The 15490-nt window shown below is 33.0% G+C and overlaps 2 protein-coding genes across 2 annotated transcripts in view; one reads left to right on the forward strand and one right to left on the reverse strand.

The window, feature by feature from the left end:
* LOC111696986 (influenza virus NS1A-binding protein homolog B) overlaps positions 1-3804 on the forward strand; it is a 6849-nt gene extending 3045 nt beyond the window's left edge. Inside the window, exons 8-10 of the mRNA XM_023466834.1 lie at positions 2719-2784; positions 3020-3095; positions 3769-3804. Of these exons, the coding sequence (XP_023322602.1) occupies positions 2719-2784; positions 3020-3095; positions 3769-3804 (178 nt within the window). The remainder of the gene's footprint in view (positions 1-2718; positions 2785-3019; positions 3096-3768) is intronic.
* Positions 3805-4847: 1043 nt separating this feature from the next.
* LOC111696987 (calcium-activated chloride channel regulator family member 3) overlaps positions 4848-15490 on the reverse strand; it is a 13360-nt gene continuing 2717 nt past the window's right edge. Inside the window, exons 3-10 of the mRNA XM_023466835.1 lie at positions 14656-14805; positions 14175-14359; positions 7067-7152; positions 6475-6569; positions 6105-6196; positions 5689-5766; positions 5142-5303; positions 4848-4980 (exon numbers count right to left, since the gene is read on the reverse strand). Of these exons, the coding sequence (XP_023322603.1) occupies positions 4848-4980; positions 5142-5303; positions 5689-5766; positions 6105-6196; positions 6475-6569; positions 7067-7152; positions 14175-14359; positions 14656-14805 (981 nt within the window). The remainder of the gene's footprint in view (positions 4981-5141; positions 5304-5688; positions 5767-6104; positions 6197-6474; positions 6570-7066; positions 7153-14174; positions 14360-14655; positions 14806-15490) is intronic.

Raw genomic sequence — 15490 nt, forward strand, 5'->3', positions numbered from 1 at the left:
AATTCCACTGATTCCACTAAACTTGTATAAATATATTTAGAAGAATTCTACTGATTCCTTTAAACTTGCATAAATATATTTAGAAGAATTCCACTGATTCCATTAAACTTGCATAAATATATTTAGAAGAATTCTACTGATTCCACTAAACTTGCACAAGTATATTTAGAAGAATTCTACTGATTCCTTTAAACTTGCCTAAATTTATTTAGAAGAATTCCACTGATTCCACTAAACTTGTATAAATATATTTAGAAGAATTTCACTGATTTCTCTTAACGTGTATGAATATATTTAGAAGAATTCCACTGATTTCACTAAACTTGTATAAATATATTTAGAAGAATTCCACTGATTCCTCTAAACTTGTATAAATATATTTAGAACAATTACACTTATTCCTCTAAACTTGTATAAATATATTTAGAACAGTTACACTTATTCCTCTAAACTTGTATAAATATATTTAGAACAATTCCACTGATTCCTCTAAACTTGTATAAATATATTTAGAACAATTCCACTGATTCCACTAAACTTGTATAAATATATTTAGAAGAATTCCACTGATTCCTCTAAGTTTGTATAAATATAAAGTTTCTCTACTTCCTACGGCACTCAATCTTGTAATGATAAATAATTTATTCAAAGCTTCAAATCTTTCCGCAGTCTGGGTTTTAACTAATAATATTATTTATGTTCCTTTTATCTTTTTATATTTTATGTATATTTTATGCATATTTGTTGACCATAAATACAACTTCTAACCCCCCCCCCTTTAAGTCGTCTTTACCAAAACCCTTCTCGGAGCAGTTTCAACCCAAAGTAAGTCTCCGACAGTTAGGTGTATTCTCTGACAAACGGGAAACAACAAACAGTGAAACGTTTTACTAGTGAAAGATCAAATCCATAGTAATTTCCACTTAAACAACTGGGTTTATATTTTCAGAAGTATTTACAAATGTTTAAAACTATTCCATCAAACCCTCCGATCTCTAATCACTCCTTATCACTTTGACACGATAAAATAGTATGATATATTATTAATCATTCAATAACATTTATAAATTACCATTTATTTTTACTATACCTGCATTTTATTGTAAATTCTGAACAAGAAATCCAACCCAGACCTTTTCCTTTATGACTGCTTCGACCTCCATGAAACCCAAGAGATTGCCATGGAACTCCCTCCCTCCACTCCCTCTGCAGCTTAGGTACTCCTGTCTCTACTAGGATTGCTATGACTTAATGGAATTTCTACAGAGCTCAATTCCTTCAGGCTACTACAACACTTGTGGAAAAATCGCTCTTGTCAAGACCTTCATCCAAGATCCCCCTACTGACCTCCCACTGGTTGGTCCTACATTAACTGTAGATACTTCGCCTAAACCAAATCCTTCAACAGAATCAAATTTCGCAACCGTCCCAGATCTTTCAGAAGAACCGAGAGAATCAGGAGCAGTAGAATTAGGAGCAGGAGAATCAGGGGAATTAGGAGCAGGAGAATCAGGAAAATCAGGAGAATGGGGAGAACCAGAAAAACAAAGAGAACCAAGAGAACCTGGAAACCCGGGAGAAATAAGACCACCAGATCCTTCAACCCCACTTGATCTTCCAATCGAACCAGACCCTTCAACCATACCAAATCCTTTGACCGAACCCGATCCTCCAACCAAAACAGGAGCAGGAAAGCCAAGAGAATCAGACGCATGAGAATCAGGAGAATTAGAAGCATGAAAATCAGAAGAGTCAGGAGAATCAGAAGAATCAGGAGTGGAGAACCAGGAGCAGGAGAATCTGGAGAATCCGGAGCATGAGAATCAGGAGAATTAGGAGCAGGAGAATCAGGAGAATCAGAAGAATCTGAAAAATAAGGAAAATCAGGAGCAGTAGAATGAGGAGAATAAGAAGAACCAGTGCAGGAGAATCAGGAGAAGAGAATCAAGAGATTCAGGAGAACCAGGAGAACCAAGAGAACCAAGAGAACCAAGGGAATCTGGAAACCCGGTAGAATAAAGACTACCAGATCCTTCAAACGCACCTGATCCTCCAATCAAACCAGATCCTTCAACCAACCCGTATCCGTCAATTAAACCCAATCCTTCAACCAAACCAGACCCTCCAACCAAACCAGACCCTCCAACCAAACTAAACCCTTCAACCAAGCCTGATCCTCCAACTGACCCAGATCCTCCTACCATTTGTTCTCCACCTCTTCAACTCTCTCTGAGAACAGGAACACACCAGAAGGAGAATCACCTTCGACTGGAAAGAACTGAGATCAGTTCCACAGGTTGGCGACATTGTCCTCTTTATTAGGGTTGAGAAACCACAGAAAATTTGTGGCCTCACAGAAGCTAAAGCAGCGGAGACCTTAACTCCGGAAGCAGGAACTCAGGTCGGAGCAGCTCGAGAGAAATTCTAAGCATTTTAGGTGTTATTCTCTTCAACCGTTAAATATGTTTTGATGTAAATCTGTTTAACCGTTACATATGTTTAGATGTAAATCTGTTTAACCCTTTAACATGTAAATCTGTTTAACCGTTAAATATATTTAGATGTACATTTGTTTAACATGTTTAGGTGTTTATATGTTAAACTGTTAATTATATTTAGATTTAAATATGTTTAACCGTTAAACATGTTTAGATGTTAATATGTTTAACTGTTAAATATGTTTATATGTACATCTGTTTAACCGTTAAATATATTTAGGTCTATAGAAAGGTTTAACCAAGACACTATGGTGTGGGAGGAGGTCGGGGAAATTAACGGATACAGGTCAGTTTTCGATCAACTAATCACCTTGTCTGTTCAGAGAGACTATACACTCAATTTTAAGTGACGCTTTATTAATGGAATGTCCTGTTCATAACGGTACCCTTCAAGGATACTAGATACGAGACACCAGACACTAGACACTAGATACTAGACACTACAAAAACATGAGACACCAGACACTTTATTTCTAAACAGAAACTAGATACTAGACACTAGACAATATAATGATTTTCAGACAAGATTTCTGTGCGCTACCATACTTTGAAGATGGTATAATTTTGCTCGGTGGTTATGATGATCTGGGTTCACAGGTGAAATCATGAACTATTATTATTATTATTATTATTATNTTTATTAACATTTATGAATATTTATCAAGATGCATTAACTTTTCGGTTTATATCTCTTTATCTTCAGCGAGAACAATACAACATACAGTACAGTAAACTCTTGTACAACATTTATTAACATTTATGAATATTTATCAAGATGCATTAACTTTTCGGTTTATATCTCTTTATCTTCAGCGAGAACAATACAACATACAGTACAGTAAACTCTTGTACAACATTTATTAACATTTATGAATATTTATCAAGATGCATTAACTTTTCGGTTTATATCTCTTTATCTTCAGCGAGAACAATACAACATACAGTACAGTAAAACCAAAGCATGAAAGAATTGAATTTAAATTTTTTAACAATTTTACTTCTCGTTGTTACAAAAAATAGTTGAATTTAATAAATGTACTTTGTACTTATCTGTAACTATTCAAGTTAGTTTTTTACTAAAATTGGAAAACCTGAATTAATATTTTAAGTAGGTATTGTTTTTGCGCTCTATTAAAGATATAGATTTTATTTTGCGCTTGACAAATAATAAAATAACATGTTAGGTATGAAAACTGTAATAAAAAATGTTGTTAATGCTTGACTTTTTTCAAGATTTCACGATTTTTTTTGTAGAATTTGCAATATTTAGGTCGAGGTCAACATGGTTGCACTTGGCACAGGTTAAAACTAGAATTAATGGGATTGTTCCCCTTTTTCAAGATAAGCGTAATAACTAAATTTTTGAAATCAACTTTTCCCATCTTTTCTCTGAAAATGTTCCCGTGGAACATAATTATCTCACACTTTCTAAAATATTAATCGGACGAGTTTTCTAAATTTTTCTAGATTTGTCTAGAGTTTTCTAGAGTTTTCTAAAGTTTTCTAGAGTTTTCCTGATTTTTCTAGAGTTTTCTAGAGTTTTCTAGAGTGTTATAGATCGTTCTAGCTTTCTAGGGGTTTCTAGAGTTTTCTAGAGTTTTCTAGAGTTTTTTAGATTTTTCTAGAGTTTTCTAGGTTTTTATAGAGTTTTCTAGGTTTTTATAGAGTTTTATATAGTTTCCTAGAGTTTTCTAGGTTTTTATAGAGTTTTCTAGAGTTTCCTAGGGTTTTCTAGGTTTTTATAGAGTTTTCTAGATTTTTCTACAGTTTTCTACAGTTTTCTGGAGTTTTCTACAGTTTTCTACAGTTTTCAACAGTTTTCTACAGTTTTCTACAGTTTGGAGCAAATTTCCTTTATTTGATGCCCTGAGGACCATTGCTGACAAGTTTTTAAATATTAATTTAGTTCTTTTCTATTTCTAACCTTGTATACAAACAGTTAGTAACTTTCTCCCTCGGTGGGACAATATTTTTGCGCTCCTCATTAGCTGGGACGTTTTTCAATAGTCAACAATAAAACGGGGATTTCAGGGGATAGATAAATTGATATCTAACGCAAGATTGAAAAATAAATTTCCTTTCTATTACGGGGAAAGGTTACGATATCTCTCTGAAGCTTGTAAAAAATGTTGAAATTTAGAAAAATGTTAAAATTAAAGACATGATTTTCTTTTTAAAAAGTTTCGAAATTCTAAGATTTTATTCTTTGCCTAATTTGCACAAAAAAGAGAATTATTTTACAACAAGAAATGTTGCCCAACTCCCTCCAAAAAATTATTATTATTATTATTATTATTATTATTATTATTATTATTATTATTATTATTATTATTATCATTATTGTTGTAATTACCTATATTTATCTGGAACACTATCCGCTAGTTTTCCTCTAGCAGACTCTAGCTTAGTTAGCGGATATTCTACTTTAGACTCATTACTGAAGCTTACAACTCCAACCTCTATACTGCTAGGTAGATCATACCTGGAGATATTTAGATAGATAGATATATAAATAGTTAGAATAGATAGATAAATAGATAAATAGATAGATAAATAGTTAGAACGGATAGATAGATAGATAGATATATAGATAGATAATTAGATAGAAAGAAATTATAAAGATAGATAGATTTTCAAACTAACCTGATAAGCTTATGTGCAACTTTTTGAATCCATTTCCAGTCCTCGTCCTCCCCCATAGAGGACGAGGTCTCTAGGACAAGGACAATCTTCTCCCTGGGGCTGAGAACAAAATCTACACGAGGGACAAAACTTGAGTTTGAGTCTCCGGTTCCACTCACCAACCTGGAGAAATAACATTTTAGGATCAATAACAGGACCAAGAAATAAATATCATGAACAGAAACGATCAAATACAATGTTAGCATAAAGGATCAATAAAGGGGACACGAGAAATTGCAAGGTTAGGATAAAATATCAAAAACAGACACAATTAAAAGATGATCAATTAAAAAAACAGAAAAGATCATTAACAAACTTAGGATCGATAAATTATAATAATGAAAAATTAAGAACTAGCAGGATCAATGACTAGAGAGAAAAAATTATATAAAATGACTGGATCAGGATTAAGGATCAATGAGAAGGACAGATCAAAAACAAGGAAAGATCATTTACAGATCATGAAAAGGATTTATAATAATTGATTGATTGCTAATTAAAGGTAAACCTGTAATCTTCACTTCCTTCAATAATCTCATGAGCTGATTTTCCTCCGCAAATCACATTTTGTTTTGTTGGAGGAATCCTGAAAAAAATTTAATTTCATGATTTATTTCAAATTTAAAAATTTAGAACTTTTTTACAATTTTCTTTTCTTAACATTTTATTTTGTAAAGAACTTTAATACTCTTATCTACTTTTCTCGTCCCTTATATTTTTACAACCTGATGAACTCTAAATTCTGCAAAATCAAAAATCAAAGAAATAAATCATTAGGTTGCAAAGATAAAAGATAAAAGAAAAAGAAAATAAGGTGTAAAGCGAAAAAAACCAGTTTATTCTCCTTTCTTTTTTATTGATTTAGAACAAAATAAAATACCAAATAGGAAACAAAGTTTGTCAGATTTTCAATTAGTTGTTTACCTGAAGTTAAGTTGCTCCGGGGTACAGTATCTAGTAGTCCCCTCCAGCTGAGGGAGATAACCCAGTGAACATATCAAACCATCGTTGTCTCCCTAATTAAGAAAATTCTAAAATTTTGTTTAAATTTTTAAAAATGTTTGTATGCAATACAATATTGTTTTGGTAGTTGTGATAATGTAACACATAAAGTTGTCCAGATTAATACCACAGGATGGACCACAGTGTTCAAAATTAATACCTGAGATTAAATCACAGTGTTCCAGACTAATACCTGAGATTAAATCACAGTGTTCCAGACTAATACCTGAGATTAAATCACACTGTTCCAGACTAATACCTCAGATTAAATCACAGTGTTCCAGATTAATACCTGAGGGTGGAAAACACAAACTTCATTGTCTGGGGCACAAGGAGACATTCCTTTCTCCGTCAACCAGACTCCTTTAACGTCAATATTTGTTGATCCTAAAATTACAAAAACTGACATTTTTCTAATAAAACTTTTCTATGAAGGAGTTTTAATTTTCTAATCCATATATATGTGCTTGTTAGAAACTTGATAGTATATCTGAACCTATAGTATTTGAAAAAATCTAGCAAAATTCAGTGTTAGGAATATCAAAGGTCTACGACATCTGGTTGCAAAGATAAAAGGATTAAATATTAGAGTTTGAGAAAAGAAATCAGTTCCCCGAAGTACATTGTAAACCTTTTTATAACTTTTCTTAAATCTTGAGTTATTCGACTTCCTTAATACTTTTGGTTACTTTAATACTTTTGGTTTGATTAAAGGGTCTGTACACGTACTTTCGAGAGGGATTCTATTTAAAGAGTTCGATTTACAATGGTACTCTTTTTAAACCTTTTTCTGATCAAAAATAATGAAAATATCCTCGTTTTTCTCTCTAAAAATTATATCTACAAACTACTCTCCCTTTAAGATAACAATGAAAATGTTAAACCTGTGGGAAGTATTCTGCCCTGGTGTTTATAATAGTTGGGATAAAGAGGGTCATCAGGGTATCCTTGTTCATCGAACAAACCAAATCTAAACAAATTTAAATATTNCTGTTGACCATAAACTGTTGACTGCACCCGAGCGAATGACGAACTTAAACTCTTTAAATGCGAAAACAGGAAGGTGGAATTTAGTATTCTGACTTTTTATGGTAAATCAAAAAACAAGTAAAGAATACAAGAAACCTAAGTGCAAGAAAAAAAGACTAAAATAATCCCGATCAGTCGTCTCTGAAGGCTCATTCTTTGTGGATGACCCTATACATGCAGTAGACAGGGTGGGTCACTTAACTTATAGAACATTTTGTATGTAATATTGAAGTTACTAAAAGTATTTAGAAAAAACGAAATTACAAAATGTTGTACAGGGTTACCCTCAAAGGATAAGACTATAAAAGACGACCTGAAACTCTTTAAATTTGACAACTCCGGGATTAAACTAAGTTTCCTATCTTGAATATAATCTATTTATGGATTACTTAATGATTAGGCAAAGAAAGAAACATGTTTACATTTCACGGGCAGCTGTATACATATGAGTTTCCGAGCCGGGTCAACCTTTCCGTTCCCAGTTTGTACTGTACATAGCTCTATGGACAGGACTAGCCGGTGCAACAAGGTTGAAGCGGTCAGATTTTATGCTTCATATTGGTTAAATTTACTTTTACTAAAGGGGCAGAGGTGCGTGATTTGCAGGGGATAGCAGACAGTATAAATTCTGTCCTTTGTGTAATCCTGTAGTGATACAAACAATGTAATTTGAATTAAAATAAGGTTAGAAAATGACCTAATAAGATGATCTTCAGTATCCTCAACCACAATTCCAAATTGTATTTTCGACTGTTTTCTATTCTCCAGATCTGGGTTGGAGTCCATTAATGTCGGAACAAGAAAGGATCCACAGCTTTCCTCTTCATTTCTTCCGATACTGTAGATCTCGCTAAACATAATTAGGATAATTTGCATTATTTGGAACTGGCATGTCTGATAGGGTTTTTTTAAATTTTTGATGTTTTTTGCGAAGTTCTTAGAATATTTAGGCGGAGGTGTAATACTGCGCACTCAAGCTTGGTTCCAAAATAGACCAACCCGAATGTCCAACTCAAATCAGTTTTCATGAAATATTTGTCTGGTCTTAAGAATCCTAAGTGTACATTGCCATTTAAGATTGTAAAAAGGGGGTAATTTTCAAGTCAAAAACATGGAAAATTGTGAAAATGGCAAAGTTTCGTCATAGAAAGATTCAATAATAATGTAAACTTTCATTTTAAAAAAAATGTCACTATCGATGCCCCTAGTTAAGAAATAGAATTTACCTCCCCCCCCCCTCTAAATAAGAGCCAATTGTTACGCCTCCAAATTTACCAGGGAGTAAATTTATCTATTCATCTACAGGGTGTCCCACGAAACATGACAGTTGGTAAATAGTTTAGGATGTTGTCTTCCATACACTGTATTAGAAATTAAAGGCTGTTTGCAGTTTATTTCTTTTAAAAAATATTTTGCTCAAATATATCTTACGTTGAAGTTAATTTTACGGTAATATGACTCCTTTATGATACTTTTATTNTGTCTAGCCTCCCCCCCTCTAAGCCCCGCCCAATTGCATCTCAAAAGTGCATACCATCAGTATTAAAACCTAAAATGCATTCTTGGATGTTGTTAAATTTATTCCGTAACTGTTTACAAACTTATCTAGATTTGAATTTTTCAACTATTTCTCAGACCTTGAAAATTTTTAAACGGTTTGTAAGTTATATCTAATGATAAAGAAGCTTTTAACGGAAACATTTTTCCATGAGATCAGAAAATACCAGGTAATTAAAGTCCATCAAGCATCATAAGGTTAATGATAAAGTAGGTTGGGGGTCACTATCGATGCCCCTAGTTAAGAAATAGAATTTACCTCCCCCCCCCCCTCTAAATAAGAGCCAATTGTTACGCCTCCAAATTTACCAGGGAGTAAATTTATCTATTCATCTACAGGGTGTCCCACGAAACATGACAGTTGGTAAATAGTTTAGGATGTTGTCTTCCATACACTGTATTAGAAATTAAAGGCTGTTTGCAGTTTATTTCTTTTAAAAAATATTTTGCTCAAATATATCTTACGTTGAAGTTAATTTTACGGTAATATGACTCCTTTATGATACTTTTATTATTGTCTTTGGTATTAAACAAATTAACAAATTGTGGAAGAAGACATTCTAAACAATTTACCAACTGTTATGTTTCGTGGAACACCCTGTATTTACAGTGAACCCTAAAAAACTGTGGAATAGGAAGAAGATATTTAAGTATTCTTATGTCTATCTAATGTTGTTTTAAAACAAACAATTTCACTTGAAAGCTCGAAAGTTAACTTATCAAGTGCAGTTTCTTTGTGTACAGTGTACACTGCACAATTGCTGTGTTTCATGATCACTGAACTTATAGAAACGCATAACTTAAGACTGACAGTCGTCTTCCTATTCTACAATTTTATGGATATCACTGTTTCTACAGGATACATTGCCCTTAAATTTGGGGGTTGTCGTTAAAGTATTTAGCTCTGAAATGCCGTTTTAACCTTCAATGTACTCGAAATGTACAGTTGGTTTTGTTCCCGTAGATTTTCAAAAAAATTCGAACATTTATATTAGTCATCTTTTTTAATTCCTCAATTCTATCCTTGAAAATACGTAATTTATTGTATTAATTAATTAATTATAATTAATATTTTGTTTTTCAATCTTCTTAAAAGAGACAGAGCACATTTTCGAATATTAGGCCTACTTTTGAAGGTAAAAGCGGTATTTCAGATAAAATTGTTTCATCGACGACTTACCCCATATATGGGGGTTTGTACCTACTAGAAGAACCTTTAAACACAATGCAACGATGTTTAGTAGGCTAAACGCCAAATTACACTTTTTTCAGAGACACCCTGTATACCTCTGTATTATCTCTGTTTCACCGCCTGTCTGCAATATCTCTGACACAGCTGCAGCTAACTTCATGTACATACTGACCCCGCCCCTAGCCGCACCATCCTTCTTCCTCCTGTTGGGCGGGACTACCAGGGTACGCCCCCCGGATATTGAAGCGGTTACATCGTAGAAGGTTTTATATGGTTCATCTTGCTCCGGAATCAGAATAGCAGAGAGTTTGATCTAAAATAATCGGGTTAGATTATAAACATACAAATATATATCTTATACACTTCAAACTATGATTAACATCCCTGGTCCGACCTTGAGCCCTCGTAGCTCCTCTAAGATTATTTGTCCTATTTAAATATTAGAAATTTTGAATATTTTTGTTTCATTCAATATCTCTTCAATAAAAGGAGTTATGGTTCAAAACATATAAGGTTTGTCAATATTTAACTAATTATATGTGCACATACATAAGGTTTCTTGTGTGTACGTAATTGTTTCTTTTATCCACCCCCTTCCCCCCGGCCCCAGGTGACATTTGGATAGCTGCCATATTCTTTGTTACTTAGATCATTGTCTGCGTATGAAATAAAAAAAATATAAAAAAGTATTAGTATATAATGTTTAAAATAAAGTGAAACCTCAATATATGTTTCCCATATTTCATTAGACAACATATCTTTAAAAAAAACTGTGAAAAAAATGCTTATATTTGTTGTGAACGCATAAGTTTTCTGAGAGGGTAGCACTATAAGCATAAAAGTCGTACATGGCATTCCCACCCCTACATCTGGTGTAGCCACCCCAACTTCTGGCATAGTTTAATGCATCGTGTTCCTCTGATACCTTGACTAAATGTAAGTAATGTATGAAGGATGAAACGGAACAGAATTTCTGCATGTTAAATCCTTGCACTGTGGGAACCAGTTGGGACAAAAATTAATCAACATTTTTTAACCGAGCCCATCTTTGCAAATACTGGTTTTGAATTAGGGGGGGGGCACATTTGAACATGTGCTCCCCCTTGTAGTACTTAAATCTACATGATAGTTCATGATAAACTCCATAAATCTACCTGATAGTTCAAGATAAACTCCTTAAATCTACCTGATAGTTCAAGATAAACTCCTTAAATCTACCTGACAGTTCATGATAAACTCCTTAAATCTACATGATTGTACATGATAAACTCCATAAATATACCTAATAGTACAAGCTTAAATCTACATGATAGTACATGATAAACTCCTTAAATCTACCTGATACACGATGAACTCCTTAAACCAACCTGATACATGATGAACTCCTTAAATCTACATGATAGTCCATGATAAACTACCTGATAGTACATGATGAACTCCTTGATCCTTGTTTCATCTGTCAGAGATAATGTGTCTTGACCTCCCCTTGTGAATAGAATGATATGCGCCCCATCTCTGTTTTCTCCAAGAACATCCTGTGAAGCCAAAAAAAAACATATTAAACAAATTTTTAAATTTAGTTTCTTTTTAAAGTTGGCAAAATTGAGATGTTCATGTAAATTCGCACAAATACATTTTCGCGGATTTCTTGTGTTTCTCTTTTATCTTAACAGATTCAAGATTTTCATAAATATTTGAATAAATTGAGACTTTATAGTTTACCATCGAATTTATAGACAATCTAATTTTTCATAAAATTACTGTTTCATGATTTTTTACAGTGCATTTTGTTTACTTACAGAGTTTTTGCCACAAACTCAAATGTTCTTATCCACAAAACTTTGCAACTGGATGTCAATTGTCAAGTAAACCATTGATATTTCAAACTCAGACTATTTGATCTAATAGAATTCATATTTCAAAGGTTTTGTTCTATATAAAAATAAAAATATTTATTTATACTTATGAAAAAGTAGTCCACTGTTAAACGTTTTCGTAATATTGAACAATGAGTTTTACCTGTAGTGCAGTATTTATTCCACAAATAACACATCTACCATTATCAGCAGAAAGCCTACAAGTAGCAAAGTTGTTATTATTATTATTATTATTATTATTATTATTATTATTATTATTATTATTATTATTATTATTATTATTACTATTATTATTATTATTATTATTATTATTATTATTATTATTATTATTATTATTATTATNCTACGGTTTTTGTTCTAAAACACATTAAAAAAGTGTAAAAAATATGATTCATAAAACTTTAGAAAGATTAAAACAGGCCTTGTCATTTTTACGTTGTGAATCAATTATGGTACGAAAACATACGATACATTGTAGAATTTCAGATTAATACCTGAGATTAAATCACAGTGTTCCAGACTAATACCTGAGATTAAATCACAGTGTTCCAGACTAATACCTGAGATTAAATCACAGTGTTCCAGACTAATACCTGAGATTAAACCACACTGTTCCAGATTAATACCTGAGGATGGAACACACTGGTCCAGACTAATACCTGAGATTAAATCACAGTGTTCCAGATTAATACCTGAGATTAAATCACAGTGTTCCAGACTAATACCTGAGATTAAATCACAGTGTTCCAGATTAATACCTGAGGGTGGAAAACACAGTTCCAGATTAATACCTGAGATTAAATCACAGTGTTCCAGACTAATACCTAGATTAAATCACAGTGTTCCAGATTAATACCTGAGGGTGGAAAACACAAACTTCATTGTCTGGGGCACAAGGAGACATTCCTTTCTCCGTCAACCAGACTCCTTTAACGTCAATATTTGTTGATCCTAAAATTACAAAAACTGACATTTTTCTAATAAAACTTTTCTATGAAGGAGTTTTAATTTTCTAATCCATATATATGTGCTTGTTAGAAACTTGATAGTATATCTGAACCTATAGTATTTGAAAAGACCTAGCAAAATTCAGTGTTAGGAATATCAAAGGTCTCCGACAACTGGTTGCAGAGATTAAAGGATAAAATATTAGAATTTGACAAAAGAAATCAGTTCTCCAAAGTACATTGTAAACCTTTTTATAACTTTTCTTAAATCTTGAGTTATTCGACTTCCTTAATACTTTTGGTTACTTTAATACTTTTGGTTTGATTAAAGGGTCTGTACACGTACTTTCGAGAGGGACTCTATTTAAAGAGTTCGATTTACAATGGTACTCTTTTTAAACCTTTTTCTGATCAAAAATAATGAAAATATCCTCGTTTTTCTCTCTAAAAATTATATCTACAAACTACTCTCCCTTTAAGATAACAATGAAAATGTTAAACCTGTGGGAAGTATTCTGCCCTGGTGTTTATAATAGTTGGGATAAAGAGGGTCATCAGGGTATCCTTGTTCATCGAACAAGCCAAATCTAAACAAATTTAAATATTGAAATTGTATTCCATATTTTTATATAGTTTATTGAATAAAAAAGGAAGGGTTTTTTTATACGGTGAGAACTAGAAAACTCTGGGAGAGGAAGACGACTTTCAAAATTTAATTCAAATTATGACTTTAAATAATAATGAACTTGAGAAATAGAAATTTACAGACACTTTTTACGTTGCAACTATAAAGCCACATGCTTTCTAGCATCAAATACACTTGATTATTGTTTAAATGTCATCTTCTTATCCTACAGTTTTCTGGTTTTCACCGGATAAAACTGCGCTATATTTAGAACAGCTTAAAATTAAATGTTAATTATAATTTTTGTTTAGTTTGAACACGAACAAAATCAGAAAACCTAACAAGTTCTATTACTTTAAATGACATTGTAGAACACCGTACAAAATAAGCATAGTTAAAACGGTGTTAGGTATTTTTCCAAAGGCATTTTCCCAAGGGCGACTTCCCAATAGCAGCTTCCCAAGTAGCAATTTGGGAACATGCAATTTCCCAAGCGTTCCCACAGGTTAGGTTAGGCGCCACAGGCTGCAATAGGGGCCAAACGCTGTGGCTATGCTGGGTTTGGGGGGAGGGCGCTTCGGCTAGGACAGATTGGAAATTGAACATTTGATTAGTTTCCACTTGGGAAGATACCCTTTTGAAGTTGCCGCTTGGGAAATTGCCAATGGGAAAGTACCTAACGGCTAACATTGTTTAAACATCCAAACCAAGATTGACTAATTCTCATTCATAAGTTTGCATCCCTGAAACTAGTAAACTATTGACCTGAGTTTAAAGAACTGATGAGCCATCAGTTTCCCCGCCCTCTCCTCCTCCCAGCTAGAGTTATCCCTCAGGTAGGATAAGGGGAGGGATATATACGCCCCTTTCTCGCCACACCCCTTCGGTTGAACTGTACAGGGATGGGCACCGTACACCAGAGGACCGTCGGATATTATTATATCATCCCTCTAAAAATTGATTATGTTAGTTTTATTTGCCATAAAGAATTATAAACGGATTGATTTAGCTGTTTTGACGTTTATTGGAAACAAAATTACACCCATAAAAGATTAAAATCCAAATATCTGTCTAAGGTAAAAAAAAATTCTGATAAAATGCCTGCAAAGAAAAAATAACAAAGAACCAAGATAACTTTGCTCACACAAATATGGGTTTTTATGCAAAGAATATTAAATTGATGAAAATCGATGAATCAAAAATGTACAAAAATTTGCCACCAAAAGGTTGGAGGGGGAATACTGACCTTAAACCTGGTGTTCCCCCTGGGGATCTCCCCTCTAGAAGAGCAGGGGGACCCAGACCAGGAGGAGGGTAGGACAACTATATATTGGCTTGGCCACACCCTTCCACCAGATGCCACGCCCACACTTTCACTTGTCCGCTCAAGTAAATCCTAAAAGAAATTTTTTTAACTTAATTTATTTTTATAATTTTTGTAATAAAATAAAACGGTTCAAGGTATAGTTAATAAATCTATATGTTCATATTTTTTTCTCCACATTCTACCCTCACCCCCGTCCCTAGCTACACCTATGGTTTTTGTTCTAAAACACATTAAAAAAGTGTAAAAAATATGATTCATAAAACTTTAGAAAGATTAAAAAGGCCTTGTCATTTTTACGTTGTGAATCAATTATGGTACGAAAACATACGATACATTGTAGAATTTTATGTCAACCTCATGGTTGTGTTTTATTATCCTTAAAACAAAGCCTGGGTTGAGCCTAGATGAGGCTAGGTGAGCTGAAAACCATGAATTTACATCCTACTAGTCACGCAACAATAACTATTTTGTTTGCAGACAAAGCCGCGAAATTGTATGTGACAATTTGCATCAATTTTTGAATGTTTAAATTATGTATAATATTGTCAGTGTAAAATAAAAATATTATTTCCAGTATTAAGACTTGAATTTAAAAACAAATTGATTTTAAGCATATGATCCTTGATCATAAAACGGTTAAAAGGACATCGTTGTGAATCGGTTATGGCATTCTCTTAATTAGATGGTCACTTGCAATTACATCTGCAGTCCTTCTGAGAATTATTAAAAAAAATGTTTTGATGAACAATGTTTA

The sequence above is a fragment of the Eurytemora carolleeae genome, unplaced genomic scaffold (genome assembly GCF_000591075.1).
Source record: "Eurytemora carolleeae unplaced genomic scaffold, Eaff_2.0 scaffold35, whole genome shotgun sequence".
Lineage (NCBI taxonomy): Eukaryota > Metazoa > Arthropoda > Copepoda > Calanoida > Temoridae > Eurytemora > Eurytemora carolleeae.